Below are 16,762 nucleotides of genomic sequence, written 5' to 3'. Positions count from 1 at the left end.
TGAAATGACAAAAGTGTTTTAAAAATTGCTAACAAGTGTATGGCACCAGCACCGTAAAGGTAGACATCATTAATGTGATCTTAAAGTAATAGGTAGGTCTTTGGGGGTTTTGAGACTCAGTAACTGAAAGAGAGTCCATCTGCTACCTGTGCAATTCTGTCTTTTACAGCAGCAACAGGCTTTAAACTCGAGGGAAGACAACTATCTGCAAATGCAGATGCCTCAGAAAACAAAAACAGCTGGTAGACACTGGGTAGAACTTTTCAAGATGTAGTTCACATAAGTCTTTCAATATTTCAGAAATTAAGATATCTGCTAAATGGAGTTCCTAAATTAACAGAGGCACAATGACAAGAACTCAGTACAGAATGCTTCAGAATCAGCCCGTGATCAAGGCCCAAAGATGAGCTTGGCAGAGCACCCAAATTCTGCATGTGAGGACATGTCAAGGAAGCACAAAGCTCAATTTTATCCATGGTAGTTCAAGATAGCTGATGAAAGATACTAAATTTTTGCTGACTCTTCACCAGTGTAGATAAACAAGACTTTAGCAGCTGCATTCTATGAAACCTGGTGAATCTTCGTTTCGCTTGAAGTCTGAAAAGATATATACCTTAATCATCAAGAAAGAATTAAACTTGAAGTTATTGCTGCCTTTAAAATATCAAATAAGCCTGTTGCTGCGTCAATGACACTGGCCACCAATGTGATTGAGAACCTGTAGTCAGTAAACTTACAGGATTAGGTTCCAGACTTGTAATCCAAACTGCTACATATAATGCCTCCTTGAGAACTCTTATATTTGCATGCAAAATCATTCTTTGGACAAGAACAACCAAGAGAGACCGACCTGCTAATAATGAGAGTCTTCAGTGGTCTCTCAAACTACTAGCTAGATCACTAGCACCTTCTAGTACATATTTTCCTTTAATATATAGTTAAATGCCTCATCTGGCCATCCTATCAAGTTACATTACTTCAAGGTAAGAGAAACTAAGTTTCATGAGGTGTTCATCTGTAAGTTATCAAAAGACATATTTAAATGAAAATTTGTATTTGCATATGATTCATATATACCAGTTTCAATGTGCATTTGAGCAGCCCTCTTCAAAATCTAGACACACATAGATATAAACCTTCCTTAGCCAAAGTTAGCTAGAAAACAATGTAGAATACTGACCCTGAAAAACGGAATCCATAACCACCACAAGTGACTGAAACAGTGCTTTATACTGCAAGAAAAAAGTGTGATTTAAATTGGCTTTCCATCACCTTTCCTGCATCACAAACTGAAATAACTGTTTTGGGCAAGTGAAACTTGTCCTCAGAAGCTAGTAAAAAGGAACTATTGAGAGATACATGAGATTTGATTCTTTTTTAAAGCATATGTGGACTCTAATGTAAAGAACAAGTGCAAATACAGGGAAAAGTAAAACCCTGGAACTTTTCTGATCCTTTGTACACAAACTGCAAATATAGAGGAAAAATTTATTGAGTGCTTACCTTTCAAAATATTTTCTACAGGTTTGTAAGCTAGCATTATTTGGTTTAGAAAACTTATTGATTAGTCATATCAGAAGACTGAATATGCTCCTACTACCATTCCAAACAGACTTTTTCATTTAAGACTTAAGGAATAATCATGTGAAAAGTTCAGGCAAGTAGCCATAATGGACAAAGAGAAACAGGTGAACATATCAGTCAACCATTTCATTTTAACATACAAAAAAAAAATCAAGTTTTCAGTATATTAAACAGAAAATGAATACATTTTGCTATACACACACAGAGATAACTACTTCATATACACTACATCCTTACACCTCACTGTTGATCTGTCCCTATCCTGTTCAATCTTATGTTGCTCAGACCTACCAACACTGAGCTGTTCTGCAAAGTTCTGCACAGTTCCAGTAGGCAAGAATATCAAGGCAAATTTGAATTTGGGTAGCAAGCTAACAGTAATTTGAACTCTATTTTTAAAGAAAACAGGCCCTTAGTGAGCTTGTGCAATCTTTCGTCAGTTCAAAACTCAATTTGAACAAAAAGTTTCTGCTGAGGTTGGTGGAAAAAGATAAAAGGTGAAACTGATACCAGCCAGCAACCGATTCCTTTGACAAGGGCCATGACATCTCTCTGCAGACAGAAAATACAAATTGGAAAAAATTTTCAGGAAACAGACATTTTAGGCCAAGACTTTAAAAAAATCTAGTGTTTCCCTAGCACTTGCACTATTTCTTATGTCACCTACAACCTTCTGCCTCAGTAGCCACTGGCATTTAAGAATCCTAAAGGCAGATACCACAGATTTCAGCCTAGTGTCAGGCATGAGATTGGCCAACCAGACTTTTTCTTGTCCATCTAGTAAACAATGTTTACAACAGTCTGCCCCTGCTACCTGTAGCAATCAGCACAGATTAACAGGATGGCAAACACTGCTAACCTCTGACTAAATAAAACATGGTACTTGTGGTTTTTCCCTGCAGCTTTGCATCAGTCAGTTCCAAGTGTACTCTGCACTTTGTTGGCAACAACATCAACGGCATCCACCTGAAAGAAAGCCCAGCTTGAATTCACATATATTGCAAACACCCACAATAAGTGCTAAGGAAGGAAATCTAAGACATCATATCTAGAATCTAGGCAGCAACTGCCTCAAAAGATTGAGGTTAAGAAATCATAATTGACAAACATAATACATAATTGACAGATAAAGAAATATATAAAAATATGAAAGCTGTTCCATTGGTCTCTGTACAGCTACAGCTCTGCTGCCAAGCCCAATGCAGTAGCAACATGAAATAAAACAAGACTGCACTATGAACACAGGATCAAACCAGAAACAGCCACAAAACTGTGGGTACAGGGAATGAAATTTTACGAAAACTTTGGTTTACAGAAACAGAGAAGGAACACGGGGTATTAATTATTTAAATAAAAAAAAAAAACAAAAAAAAACAAAAAAACAAAACAAAACCAAACACAACACTTCGAGAACCTTTCCTGCCTTAATATTCTTACTTGTAAAATGCCCAAAGCACTGGGGTGGCATAAGGTTGGAGTTTGTCAAATGTTTATAACAACCAGCACATGATAAGTCTTTATTCAGACAGTATTCAGTCAGTTTCCAAGTATCTCTTGTGTTGTTGATCTTGTCAAAATGATAGCAAAGTGCAAGCAAAACTACTTAAGCAGTTTCACTGTTGCTTTCCTCTCTAGAGTTCTTAAAAGGAAATTTAAAAAATGAAATAAATAGTCATGCTTTCAGGGCAGTATCCTACTGCTGCAACTAGGATTTTTAACTGCACAATGAAAGGGAACATACACACCTGAAGTACTGAGATAGGAAGACACGTAACATTCCCTTTTTCCATATCCAGAAACCTAAACAACTTAAATGCAGGCAGGCCATTCAAAAAACCTGCAGCTCTCTTCCTCTTTTCAAAAACTGTGTTGTAAAGGGGCTGACTTCAAACTTTGTGTAGCAGTCAATCCATTCTTCAGTTTACCTACCGGTAAGAGAGGAAAGCTTCCTCAAGATTGGGATTTGATATACATTTACTATTGGATATTAAATTGAAAAAAGGTTATTGAAAAAATAGCAACCTAAATATTCCTTAAAAAAAAACCAAACCAAAACTTAAGTTTTAATCCATCTCTGGGTGACAGTGACATGAGGAAAGCAACTTACTTGAAGAATTAAGCTATAAGGGGGCTCAAGTTTTATGCAAATAAAAGGTTTTGCATTTTTTGGCTAAATATTACAACAACAAAAGAACATAAGAATTTAAACAGGAGAAAATACAAAACCTTGCATGATAGTAATCCTTAAGAGATGACATACTGGTTTCAGTTCTGCTTCTGTCCACCCTACAAGATACTTTTAGGATACCTACTGACATCACCTCTTGGATTGCCTTTGACTGTATTTTATCTAACTGCAATAATGCCTCACAGGCTTTAACACTGGCCTCTACCTAATTGGCATGTGCTAAGTGGCCTGCCTGTGTCAACTAATTCCTAATTCTGTGATTACAATCAAGCAGGGATCCAGAGGCTTGACCTGGCTCCTTCTAAGAGCTGGAGAGATGTTCACTGGTAGCAAATTCTCTGCAAGACTTCCAAACATACCCATCCCATCCTCCATAGTACAAGCTATCTTGAGATTGTCATTTCTCACATACACTCCCAGAGATAATGATTTGGAAAACTCTAAGGTGATGCTTCCCAGAACATGGAAGATTCTCACAAGTTTCTGAAGACATGGAGAAGGGAATAATTTCTATTATTGCTTATATGACAGTAGTAGCCCAGAAACAAGTGTCGTACAAAACTGCACCAGTCACTGCCCAACCGAGTGCCCCCAGAAAGTGCTGTGATTCTCCTCTCCTGTTGTCTTCTAGTATCCTTCCAGACAGGGCATGCAATCGATCTTTTTAGGACCAGTATAACTAACCTTATTTTATTACTTTTTCACAAGACTACTGGTCTGCCTTGGACTGGAAGTGTCCAAGAAGACACAGTGATTGTTGAAACTTGGACTGCTTCTTCTGAGGATATTTAAGGTTGCGAATCACTGAAAACTTGAAACAGTGCTTGGAAAAGAAATAAGCTTTCCAAATTCAACGGGGAGCCTGCTTGCACAGACAGACTGAAACTGTTTTCTCATTGTGCATTATGTGTGTTTTAAGGATGCTAAATTTAACTCTCTCTGAAAAGCTTTACAATTAACCACAATTCAGATACACACAGCCTGAGTGTACTATTTTTCAATCAAACCCAACGTAATAAATATTTTTAAATTAGTATTTTACAGAATTTTAGAATGCTACCTCAAATCATGGTAGGATCATGTTATAGGCAATGCTTCATACATCTTTCATTAGATTTAATATCCCATATCAAAACGTATAGCAGAATCCAGGAATTATGAAATCTATCATCATGAGTGGAATTTAAGAGCATCAACAGATCTGATTTTACTTAAATAATATTAAATTACATTTTTTAAAGAAATGTTATAGTATGTTCTTACAAATGTTTAGATTATAAATTCTTTGGAGAAAGAATAGCTTATTATTATGTTAGGTGGTATCTAGCAAAATGAAGACCTTGTTTTCTGGTTGCTACTGTAATAACAAAATTTGTTTCTAGGCCGCTGTAAATAAGACACACCATTATATTGCTCTTATTATGCATTTGTGTCAGATTTTAAAAGATGGCCATAATTTTAAATTGCTGTGTACATTCTAACCACAGAAAATAGCATTACATTTCAAGAAGAATCTTGTTCTTATGTTTAGTTTAAAACTAATTAGGACTCATTCTAAGACTAAGATGTCTCAGAGAAAATCATCTGTGGAAGCACTTTCACATTTGGGATGAACAGCAGTCTTCACAGAGAGTACCAATAAACCTACTTGAAATGCTTCTTTCAATTGAAAACATCAGGAGGAACTCAAATTTCCTCCTCTTTTTCCATCAGCTCTTGAGGACTGTTTATAAGGTCTTTCAGAAGTTCAGAAGTTTTCAGAAGGTTTTCCTTCCCTCCTGGTCCTTAAAACATTTTGTTTAGCTTTCTGTCACAACTTGACAACCTAAATCAGAATCTGTGGAACTGAGACAGAGGCGCAGATGTTTGAATAAAACCTCTAGTACAGAACAGATGATTTCCCAGCTGTTCTGCAAATAATGCTTTTGCAACCTTTTCCAAATGTGCAGCCCATTTATTTACTTTTTATTTAAAACTTACTCCATAGTTTTAAATAGTACCATCTAAGCACTGCTAAACTGGAACTTGTACAATCAACTTAGACTGACCAGTGAGTTTTTACAGTATGAGTACTGTCACCGAAATCCGGGATAAAATAACTTATCGACACCAATTTGATGTAGATAAGCAGACACTTCTTTATTGTCGGCCGGACGTGTAGGGGAGTATCCTCACCAACAACACGTACCAGGCACCAAGATCATACATCTTATATAGAACTTACTTATGCATATTCATTAAGTATACATACATAATTATACAATTTCTAAGTAACCATTAACATATTCTCCTCCCACTTCCGATTCTGCGTAGTAAAGGTTAGAAATGTCCAGAAATGGGTCTGGGGTGTAATGTGAGTAGGTGGCCCATGAGTCGGTGGTCGCGATCTCCCCCTGCCGGAATTACCTTCTGCTTAAGGACACAGTTTTCTTGGCAGGTACTTGCAAGGTGTTACAGTCACTTCCCTCAGTTCCCATTAATCCTAGACTTTGACAACTACTTGCATTCTTCTAGTCCTATGTATGTATTATAAATCAGCTTACAAATCATCTTGTGTTTTGGTTACCTATGTTTTAACTGTTTCTACTAGATAATTGTGGCCAATCCCTTTGGCCTTGGTATGGGGCTGTACAGGGAACATTTAGAGTAGCAGCTGGTTGTTAGGTTCAAAATACAATAAATGTAAAATGATTTTTACTAAAATATCTTTTAGTTCCACACTTATACTAAAATTAAAACACAATCAAACACAATTTGATCAATTAATAATAAAATCAGTAACAGTACTAGGAAATTAGACAACAGACCATCACAATGCTTTGGTAAAACAAGGAACGGGTTATGTTAAGAACTTCTCTTTATAAAAGATTGTAACACCAAGTTCTACTGCAAGCGTCATGACTAGTAAAAACAAAAAAGCAATTAAAGTCCATGCATACAACCATTCATGTCCTCTAGGCATTTTAAAGTAAAATTGCTAATCAGAAATAGCATAGCATTAAGAAAATATCAATGTATAATTCAAAACTGTTTTTAAAATTTTGGTTTCTCAAACTGAGTGGCATCAAATTCAGCTGGACAACAGCATCACCCTGTTAATTATTACAAGTTTCTGAAACAAAGTCATAGGAAATAGTAATTTCACATCACGTGTTCTCAAAGAGTAGCCACTGATGGGGTGTGGGGAAACAAATACAAAGAAATGGGCAGAGTTTAGTTTCAGTTAAATTGAACAGGGGTCAAATTGCTGCTGTTGAACAAAGAAAAGAACAGTAAATGACAGCAGGAGTACAAGGTAACACCCAATCTATGATTAAAGACAGGAAATCTGCTATATAACAGAACATCAAACTGAGCCTAAGAGAATGACAATTGGACCTATCTGCTCTATCACATGTTGCTTCCAGCTCAGTATTGTTTGTATGTGCAAAATAGCTGGCATGACGGGTTTATAGCATATACCAGAATATTTCTACTATAAATAACAAACCACACCCGGAACAAAAATAAACTTTTTACAAAGATCCATAAAATAAAGCCCTACAATGTTAACAGAATGACTACATAATGTTTCAAGAAAACACCTATTTGGTGAAAAGCCAACATGAAATTATAAAAAATCCTTCCAAAGGGGAGGTGTCACACTATTTTCATTATCAGAAAACTTCAAAATATTAATTGAATAATGGAGCTTTAATAAACAGAATACCTACTCTTTACAATACAACTAATGATGGAGAAGTCTTGCAAATGTAAAAGTCTATGACAGTCTCTTTATTTCAAGAATGCATTAACCAAGTGCTCTATAAGCATGCCTCAAAATTCTTGCCCCAAAAAACAATCTAGAGTGTATTCTACATAACTACCATGTAATTGACTTGAAAGTAGCCCTGTAAACTAGGTCATTGGATAGGTTTAATGGCTATGTACTTAACTCATAGATGTTTTTAGATGTAAAAAAAGGTGAAAGTTTAGTAAAACAGCTATTGGATTAAGGAAAACACTGCAAATTCCTGAGCATTACAGCAATCTCTAGATAGCATGAGCAGTAACAGCTCATAAAACGTGCACAGGTTTTTCTACCTGAGTGCAAAACTACTAGAAAATTAGTGAAGTCTAAAGGCCAACCTGCATCATCTTCCTTTATAACTGATTATAAATTGCTCATAGATGTCTTTCCAGCACATTCATGATTTCTGCAGTACTACAGTATGCAAAGAACCTTGTAATTTACACTACCTACAAAAGATACAGCCATTTATCACAGATCTAAAAACTATTATCACCTAACCATGTTTTTCTGGAATTTCAAATAAAGCATTCTGACATGATACAGCTAACCTAACATCACACACTGTGGACAGAACTTATCATGGTAATTAAACCGTGCTGAGTCAGTGTATCAGTTAGGAATAATACATGCCTGAATTCTTCAAAATTGTCTGACTGGTGACACCAAATTGCTTTTTAAATTTGGTGTATACATTAAGAATACAACAATTCTGATGTGTGTTTTGGAACTGCAGATGGAATTGATTGCTATCCAGTTACGCAAATGCCACACAATGAATTTCTGATAGCATCTCTATTTGTTTGCCAACATAAACCTTGCTGTTCCAAGAGAAATTAAGTCTTGTGACTAATCAACAATTCCAATGGTTTGTTCAAAAACAAAACCAATAATAAGCTAAACCATTTAAAACTCCGCCCATAGATTAAGCAGGGAGACATCAAACCCAACTCTTTTACAAATGAAAATCAGCATCCAAGGTATCTACTTGCTACAGTTTATAAGTTCTAGTTTTCTGAACTACAAATTCTGTACCATGAAAGGAATTTTTACCATTCCTATTGCCCCCTACATTGCTATCAACAGTCTGAAGTAAAGTTTCCCTGCTCCTGCAACACTCCAAAGACCGAACTGCAAGGCTACAGCGGAACTCAGCTTCTACTAAGCCCATTATACAGGCTGTGCTTACAGCATCCACCTTCTAGTGCATTAAAGCAGACAGACTTACAGAATTGCATCTTACCACCTCTGATATCAGCTATCTGAGATATTCCAGCCCAAGAAAGGTCAATCCTGGACAGATGCACAACACCACCTCCATAAAGGCAGAATAAAGGCAAGCCTGAACAGTAAGAGAAGCACTGGGGCAATTAAACTCTGAAACAGAGGAGCTTGCAACCCACTGGAAGAAGAAAGAGAAAGAGATCTAAAAGGTGCAAGTGGAGCACAGGAGTACATCAGCTGTTAGAAAAAGGAATACGGAATTTGTACTTTCTCCTTTCGAAGTGAAAGGGGGATGAGACGGGTCAGGGTTCAAGGATCCACCTAGCACCTCTTTAACCAACTGCGGGAGGTTAGGAGAAAGAGGACTCTCCACAGCGGGAAATGGATGAGCATACAGCACCAGACAGAGCACTCGGGGAGCGCAGGGGTGACAGCAGCACTCCCCCACGTGGAGGAGGCTTTCTATGACACGTGAAGGAACTAGTTCCTGACTTAAATCATAATAGGCTATTCGAGTCACAGCTATGCTGTGAGTTATGCACAGTAAACCTCCCTTCCCACCCCCCAGAGGAAGCTACTTAAATTTCGCATACAACATACAAATACATTAAAATAACAGAAAAAAAGCATGCACTTCTTAATATATAGGATAACTTACGGTTTTAAATCATGTTGGTCATACTATGAGATAATGGCATTTAAGGACATTTTATCTACAGACATTAGTGCATTACTTTGTTTCAACAAATATGAATAAAGGTCTGTCTGATACCATTTCTAATAAGTGTCTGTTATAGCAAATGAGTATCAGTGGGTACAGACATTAAGTAAAACCAGTCAGAATCCAGGAGAGGTAAAAAGGTGCTTTCTGTGGTAGTATGTAATGATGAAATCTATGTAAGTAATCATCAAGGTAAAGCTAGGGAAGAACTTCTCTCTTAAGAACTTTTATCTTGTTTAGATTCATGTACCCTGAAGGAAGTAACTGAAGTCTGCCAGCCTGCACAAAATAAACTGTTTTCATAAATACTGTCTGAAAAGTGTGAATTCTTCCTATTTGTCTTGAAAGACACCTTTTTCCCCCACAAATACACTTGCAGCAAAACCAGCAAAGAAACCACTTGCACGTCTAAAATTGACCTTCAGCATGTTTAGCATATTTTCATGTCAGGCTTCTCATAAATTAGATCAGCCTTCCTCACAGGTGACCACACCTGCAGCTTGGTTAGTTAAATGCTTTTGCAAAACTAAAAAGGAAACAAAAAAGGAGGAAACGGAAAGAAGCCTAGTTGCAATAAATTTTATTAAATCTTCAGGCGACTGCACTCCAAACACATGCCTCAAACTTTTTCAAGTAGAAAATGTTGGTTTAGATTTCACTATTTATTTATTCTTAGCACTAAAGTTCTTCAGCCACATTTGGTGTGTAGGGAGAAAAAAGTAGATAAACCATCATAATGGTTCAGATGTGTGTTTAAAATATGCAGGAAATGATGCTAGCTCTTGGTGGAACAGTAGAGAAATATCAACAATATCTAGAGACAAAACCAGCATCCTCTTCAGTTATGCTTACAACCCTAACATTCTCCATTAATCAGATAACTGCTTTTCTTTTGACTATGTGGCAGTTTCTTCATAGCCATCTGAAGCATCATCATATCAACAATGGGACTACTATGTACCACTACTGTTGTAAACATATCTAAACACATCATTAGAAAAAAAAAAAAAAATCATTTAGAGACTTTCAGTAACACAGGCCCACCATTCACATAAATCTAGAAAATTATCCTGCTGGCAAAAACAGTAAGTGGGTGATTTTAGGGGAGTAGAAAGGGAGACTGTTTCCCACTCTACATGAAAACATAACACATTATTTCCATAGACACTAGGAGCAGCATATTGAACTGCTATCTCTTATGTATAAGCACCAAATGGTGGTGCTGAGGAAAGACTTCTATCTGCATCAAGGTTTTAAGGGAAGGGTGGCATGGAGGTGAGAAGAAGAAAAAGAGTGAGAGTTAGTAGCAACCAGAAAAGAGTGTCAAAAAAGGATTAATACCAGTCTCTGTGCTAAGATCTGTGCTCTTTTCTTTATATATATCATTGACCTGCTTCTGAATTGCCCCATCCCATCAGATATTCATGCCTCTTCTCCTTACCAAGCCCTGGCCACAGATTGCTCCCCACCCACACAGTGCCTTTATCTTCCCAGAGTCAGTATTTGCAAAGGCTGAACGGATGAACCTGTAGTGTTTTATAGAAGACTTCTGTCTTCACTTCATACTTCCATCTCTCTGCTTTCACAATCACTAGTTTTTCTCCATTTCCATAACTTATCCCCTTCCACTCTCTCTCTCTCACACATCTTTTGCTGCTCCTTTCTTTCCCCGTCCTGACTATCCCTCCTACCAAGTTTCAGCTGTCTCCTCTTTCCTTCTCCCATCCTATTCCCAGTATCTTCCTTTGCTTTATTTTTCTACTCTAAGTACCACACCTACCACCTAATCTCCTATGTTCTGGTTTTCCCATTACACTGTCCCTCCAGTTTGCTGTATTTTTGTCTCCACAGGTTCTGTGTTTCTTCCTCTGAAATTACAATTCTCACTATAAATACCTTACCACTAAAATAATCTATTTGCTGGATGCCTGACCATACAAACTCTTCAAAGACCAAATTAACTGATGCCTTGCGTATATGCAGGAGGAGCACACAGCAGAGAGCACACACTGCTTGGTAACTAAGTCTAAAATTATTCTAAACGAGGATTTATTAGCTTATTTATTAAAAAAAAAAAAATCATAATCGACTCCTTTTTCTCCACTGATACCTAAAACACTGTCCGAAGTTCTGGAGGTAACTGCTACCATTATCTAAAAATGACAGCATTGGTAGAAACACGTAAATGAGATCATCTTGACATGGAAATCCCCACTCAGAGAATTAAATGTGATCTCTAATCATGGGGCTCAGAAGAGCTGTTCAACATGGAAAAAAGCTTCTTTTGATAAAATAAATGTAAGTAAGGAGAGGAAAAGAGAAGTGCAGAGGAGTTTCTTTGTTAAATGTTTAGCATCTGGTCATTCCTTATCTTATTTTGAGGTTTACCTTGGTGTATGTTGAAGGATGCTTTAAACATGCCCACTCCATCAGCATGAAAGAGACATTTAAAATCAGTGAAATGACTGCAAAGTGAGGATAAGTAGATGAATACAACATTGCAATTTGGTGTTTAACCACTTTCTTTCCTTTTTTTTTTTGTTACTGTTGAAATGATCCTGTATTATAGTATGTAATACAGAAATAGCATGTAAGTGGATAGCAAACATAGCTATGAATAAGTGAGCTCCAGAGTTTTGTTTGTTATACTCGTGTGACACTACTCCATGGTCAACATTAACTTAATTCTTCTACCCAATAAGGTTTTACTCCTGTTTGAGAAAAGACATCAAAGTTAACCTTTTATCATTCACCAATTGTATGAACACCTTTGTGACCTCACGTCTGCTCACTGGGCTTTTCATAACACAGTTTTTCCACCCATCAAAATAAAGTTGATGCTGACAGAACGCAAACATGAAGAGAGACTTGGTTCTCCTTTTTCCAGTGCTCAACTGTCTTGGTTTCAGCATCCAAACAGATCAAGGGAACAACTGATACTGGTTCTTTCCTTGATCTAGTAATTTATTTCAAACAATTAACTGCAACTGCCAATTACTATCCTTTCTATGAAATATTACAACTACAGAACTTGACATCTGTGTTAGTATCCCATAAGTTACCTTAAAAATAAGGTGGCAGACAACTCTCACAGATGCTCACTTCTACGCATGAAGGAAGCAGTTTGAAGAGCCTTTACTCACTGCCTGTTTTCTCTAATACTACCTATTCCTATTTCCTTTCAGGTTGTTGATTTCTCTTCTTGATTCTGAGTCTTTTACTCCCCAGTTCTCTGTTCTTCGTGTACTAGCCCACTGCACATCTGCCATGCAGTTTGGATCATCACAGACTTCATGCCACCACACTTACCAACCCTAAGCCCTTACTTCCAGTGAGCTATCACTCTCTGAACTTGTGATTATTGTTTCCCCAGCTACAATTCATACCTATAATACTTTCATACCTACCTTCTTCCATGATTGCTTTTCCAGCATAGCTGAGAATTAGAAGAAATACTAGAGTAAATTTTACTTTTAAACTGGCTCTGAAATTTATAATTAATCTACAGATTAGAGGTAGTTGGTATTTTCCCTGCATTCTTAACAATGCTGTTGTGGGGGAACTATTTTCTCAGTAACGCTGACAACTTCATCTCTGTAGCAATAGTGGATGCTCCATTTAAAATACCAAATTGGAATGCAAAACTCAGTAGCAGGTATAATGAAAAATACTTTTCATTTTAATGAATACCACAGTATGACCAACACAGACCCAGTAAACCTATCAACACCACTTACCCTTTCAGCAAAGCATTTAAGTAATGCCTTTCTACTTAAATATTTTGTTGGAAAAAGCTCAGAGAAAACACATATATATGCTCTCCTGTATATAAAACTAAACTCTTTGGATTCAGTGTCAGTCCACATTACAGATAATGGTAATTTACTGTTTGTTATACCAAACAAAGTTTTCAAGGCAGAAAAGCCCTTCGTTTAAGCAAAAGATTACAGTAACACTATGACATAGATACAACATGTAGTGACAACTCCTTCTCCTAGACTGTATCCCAGGCTACAGTACTTTCACACACAGCAAACACACCATTGCCAACTGAATGCTGGCACCATCGCATTAAGTTTTTCAACAAATGGCGTAGAAGGCTTCACAGGTCTTAGGGGACAGGAAGGGAACAATATGACTCTCTGAAAAAATTAATCTACATAAGAATAAATCTCTGAAACCTGAAGCAGACACAAATATAAGCTCCTGATACCACCCGCAAATATTAAGGTTCTCAGTTTCACTTGCATTGCTTTTTCATGTACCTTTTCACTCAATTACTGTGGTAACAAACATGCTTCCATATCTCCTTGCTCAGCCAATCAAACAAATAAAACCTAGTCCCTTCTGCAGTGTAAGAAATCCACTTACATTCAACTATCTCCCCCACCCCTCAAAATACGTCAGCCAATCACATAAACAAAAGCTGGATTTTTTTAGAAAGCCTTTTAGTAGGTCATGAAACAAGCAGTTCTATAATTGTTTTGCCATGCTTTTAGTCCTTGCAGATCATAGTTTTAACTACAAAGCTACACTGCAACAGAATGAAGCAAAAGGGAATGTTAGAGTATGAACAAAACAATACCAAACTTACCCCTCTGAAATTCCAGCCCTTGGTAGAAGGAAACAAGGAAAAATTGTTCTGGTGCTGTTGTTTTGGCCTGCAAGATGAGACAGAGAAAAGTGTTTACATTTTCAGCTGTCGTATTTTCTAGATCAGTAACAGTGACAATAGAAGGAGAAAAGAAAAACACAGGCTTTGAATACTATGACACCTCAGATTTCCTTGGCTGTAGTTCTGACAGGTTTCTCTCTTCAGTTTAGTTAAATGTTTTAATTCCGATTGAGAGCTAAGGGACATGGCAGCCTTACAAGCCTTCAGAGACACGCTATCTAGATGTCTGACAACTTATTACTTATTACTGATTTTCAACAAGCAGAGACAACCCTGACCTGAACAGCGTGGGTCTATGAACCTGCAATTATGTCATGTGATGCAAAATGGTGCAGCCTGCCAGCTGTACTGCATGGGGACACGAAAGAGCCTTTAATCCTAACAGTGAAGCTATGTGAGGCACCAGTGTAAAGCAAGCTAGCCATACATCTGTGTGACGCTAAAAACTAGAAGCTGACTTCTGTTTTTACTCCTTCCAAAACCTTTCTCCTACCCTATAATTATTGCTGTACAATTATTTCTGAAAAGTAACCATAACATTCTCCACTTCGCTCTTACCAAGTGCTTTTCACCAGTAGGATCTTTAATGAGTTTACAAAGGTAGGCAAACATTGCTGAGATTTTACACATGAAGTCAGATCAAAGCTTGACTGACTTGTTGAAGTTGACCAAACCAACAAATAGTTTGGCAGCAGTACCTAAGTGCTGAGCACACTTCAACTCCAACCATGCAATTATACAGATTACAGAAATGATCACAAATAATGACAGGAATACAAAAACTTGTCTAAAAAATAACAAATTAAATGGCTGCCTGTCAAGCCTCACCATCCAACAAGAGGACAGATGTTTTGCAGTTAAAGCACTGGACTAACACATGAGAAAGATCTGGAAGTCATTCCTGCTGCTTATAATTCCTGAAGGACTCCAACACACTGTGCCCCGGTTTCCTTTCTGCAGAGTCAGGGTAACAATAGTTCTGTCTTTTTTCCTTCATCTCTATTTTGGTGTAAAATACTTGGTGTACAGATATTTTTCTTATTACGTGCATTAAAACACATCACAGAGCAGTGATCACAGTAGACACTTTTAGATGCCAACATAATGCAAATAATATAGTCATGACAATTGAGTCATTTTTGTAAGATCAAACATTGAGATGTAAATCTTCTCAGTTTTTTACTCTATCAGCCAGCCAACCAGAAAGAATATCAATATTTGAAGCACACTGATAAAGCCATGAAAAAGCACAAGGCAGCACACATGGCAGACTTCAGTGTTAAGACTGTCCCACTAATAAAGCCTCCTACTGCAGCTTTCCAAGTTAAATTGTTACGGAACTGAATTTCTAACCCAAAATCCTCACTGGAACTGTAGCTGCATCATGCAAAGAGAAAAATGTTATTAACAAGAGCAAGTTACACAGATTGTCTGTAAATAAAAAGGGTGCAAAACACCATTAGGACAACAGATAATCTCACACTAGAACCAGTCAGATTTTCCAAAAAGTACTGTGAGCTCTCTATGGAGTTATGCTTAGTCACCTCAAGAAAAAAAATCTCATGTTTAAACTTACATTTCCACAGTTTCTCTAATATTTTAACATTTATTTTCCCAGTTTATGAAGAACTGCACTAGTTCTATTTTAATTAAGCTGAATACAGGGGAAAATACACATTTCAACCTCAATATAGCAGGATTTATCATAGTTTATACATCAGCTACAAGGGAAACGAAAACTTCATTAAAAATTATCTCTCCCCACAATCATTCTGTAACAAGAACTGAGAACTCTGTAGGAAGCAATGTTTGTTGTATCATTCATCTACACTAAACTGAAGGCTATCCACTAGAAGACGACTGATGACTAACGATTTATCATCATCAATCTGTAACTTTCCCAGTCACTGAAAACATCCCAGATTACACAACAGCCAGTCATTATAGAGAGCAGACAGTATTAAATCTACATTTTCCCAGTTTTCAAATAGGTATCCTCCTTCCTTATAGGTCAAGAGCCTTACTTCATTTTGGTGAGAATGGACCTCTCTATTATTCACAATAGTATGCTAACTCCTTTCTTTTTAATACTATTGTAGTGTGATGAAAGAGCCTTAAATGCAGCAGCCTAATGAAACAAGACAGTTTTACCAAGAGGAATTAATTAAAAAAGGAGTAAAATATACTGGGATCACTCGATTTTCCACCATGACTTACTGGCCTGATCCAATACATACAGGGTGTAACAAAATTCTACTCAAATTGTTTTTTCACCCAATGTGTGCAGGACTTTTCTAATGAGCAGAAAACAGGCTGAAGCATTACACTCATTACCACCCTACGGGCCACCTTAAAGAATTTCTTCAAAAACTTTCACTTTTATGCATCTGGCATGGATATTACTTTCCCATTTTCTATTCTATTGGAGGGTATTCAAAGTTTAAGTCTGGATCAAAGTCTAATTGAGTCTAATTTCCCATTACAAGCAATCACTTCATATAGCCCTCCTCAAACCTACCACGATATTAAAACTGCAAAACTACTGTCCTACTATCTTACTGAAAGACTGTTTTAGAAATC

At 37.0% G+C, this 16,762-nt stretch overlaps 1 protein-coding gene across 2 annotated transcripts in view; it reads right to left on the bottom strand.

The window, feature by feature from the left end:
• The window catches only part of ARHGEF3 (Rho guanine nucleotide exchange factor 3), a 132,475-nt gene that overhangs the window by 76,239 nt on the left and 39,474 nt on the right, over positions 1–16,762 (bottom strand). The window contains exons 1-2 of one of the 2 annotated variants that reach the window (XM_074914397.1): positions 14,283–14,385; positions 14,102–14,168 (exon numbers count right to left, since the gene is read on the bottom strand). In XM_074914397.1, the coding sequence (XP_074770498.1) occupies positions 14,102–14,168; positions 14,283–14,368 (153 nt within the window). In that variant the 5' untranslated portion in view covers positions 14,369–14,385. Of the gene's footprint in view, positions 1–14,101; positions 14,169–14,282; positions 14,386–16,762 lie in introns of those variants that run through there. The other variant, XM_074914396.1, reaches the window with a different exon arrangement.

The sequence above is a fragment of the Athene noctua genome, chromosome 10, assembly GCF_965140245.1.
Source record: "Athene noctua chromosome 10, bAthNoc1.hap1.1, whole genome shotgun sequence".
NCBI lineage: Eukaryota > Metazoa > Chordata > Aves > Strigiformes > Strigidae > Athene > Athene noctua.
Note: the sequence above shows the minus strand (reverse complement) of the source record. Positions and strands in the feature narration are given on the sequence as shown.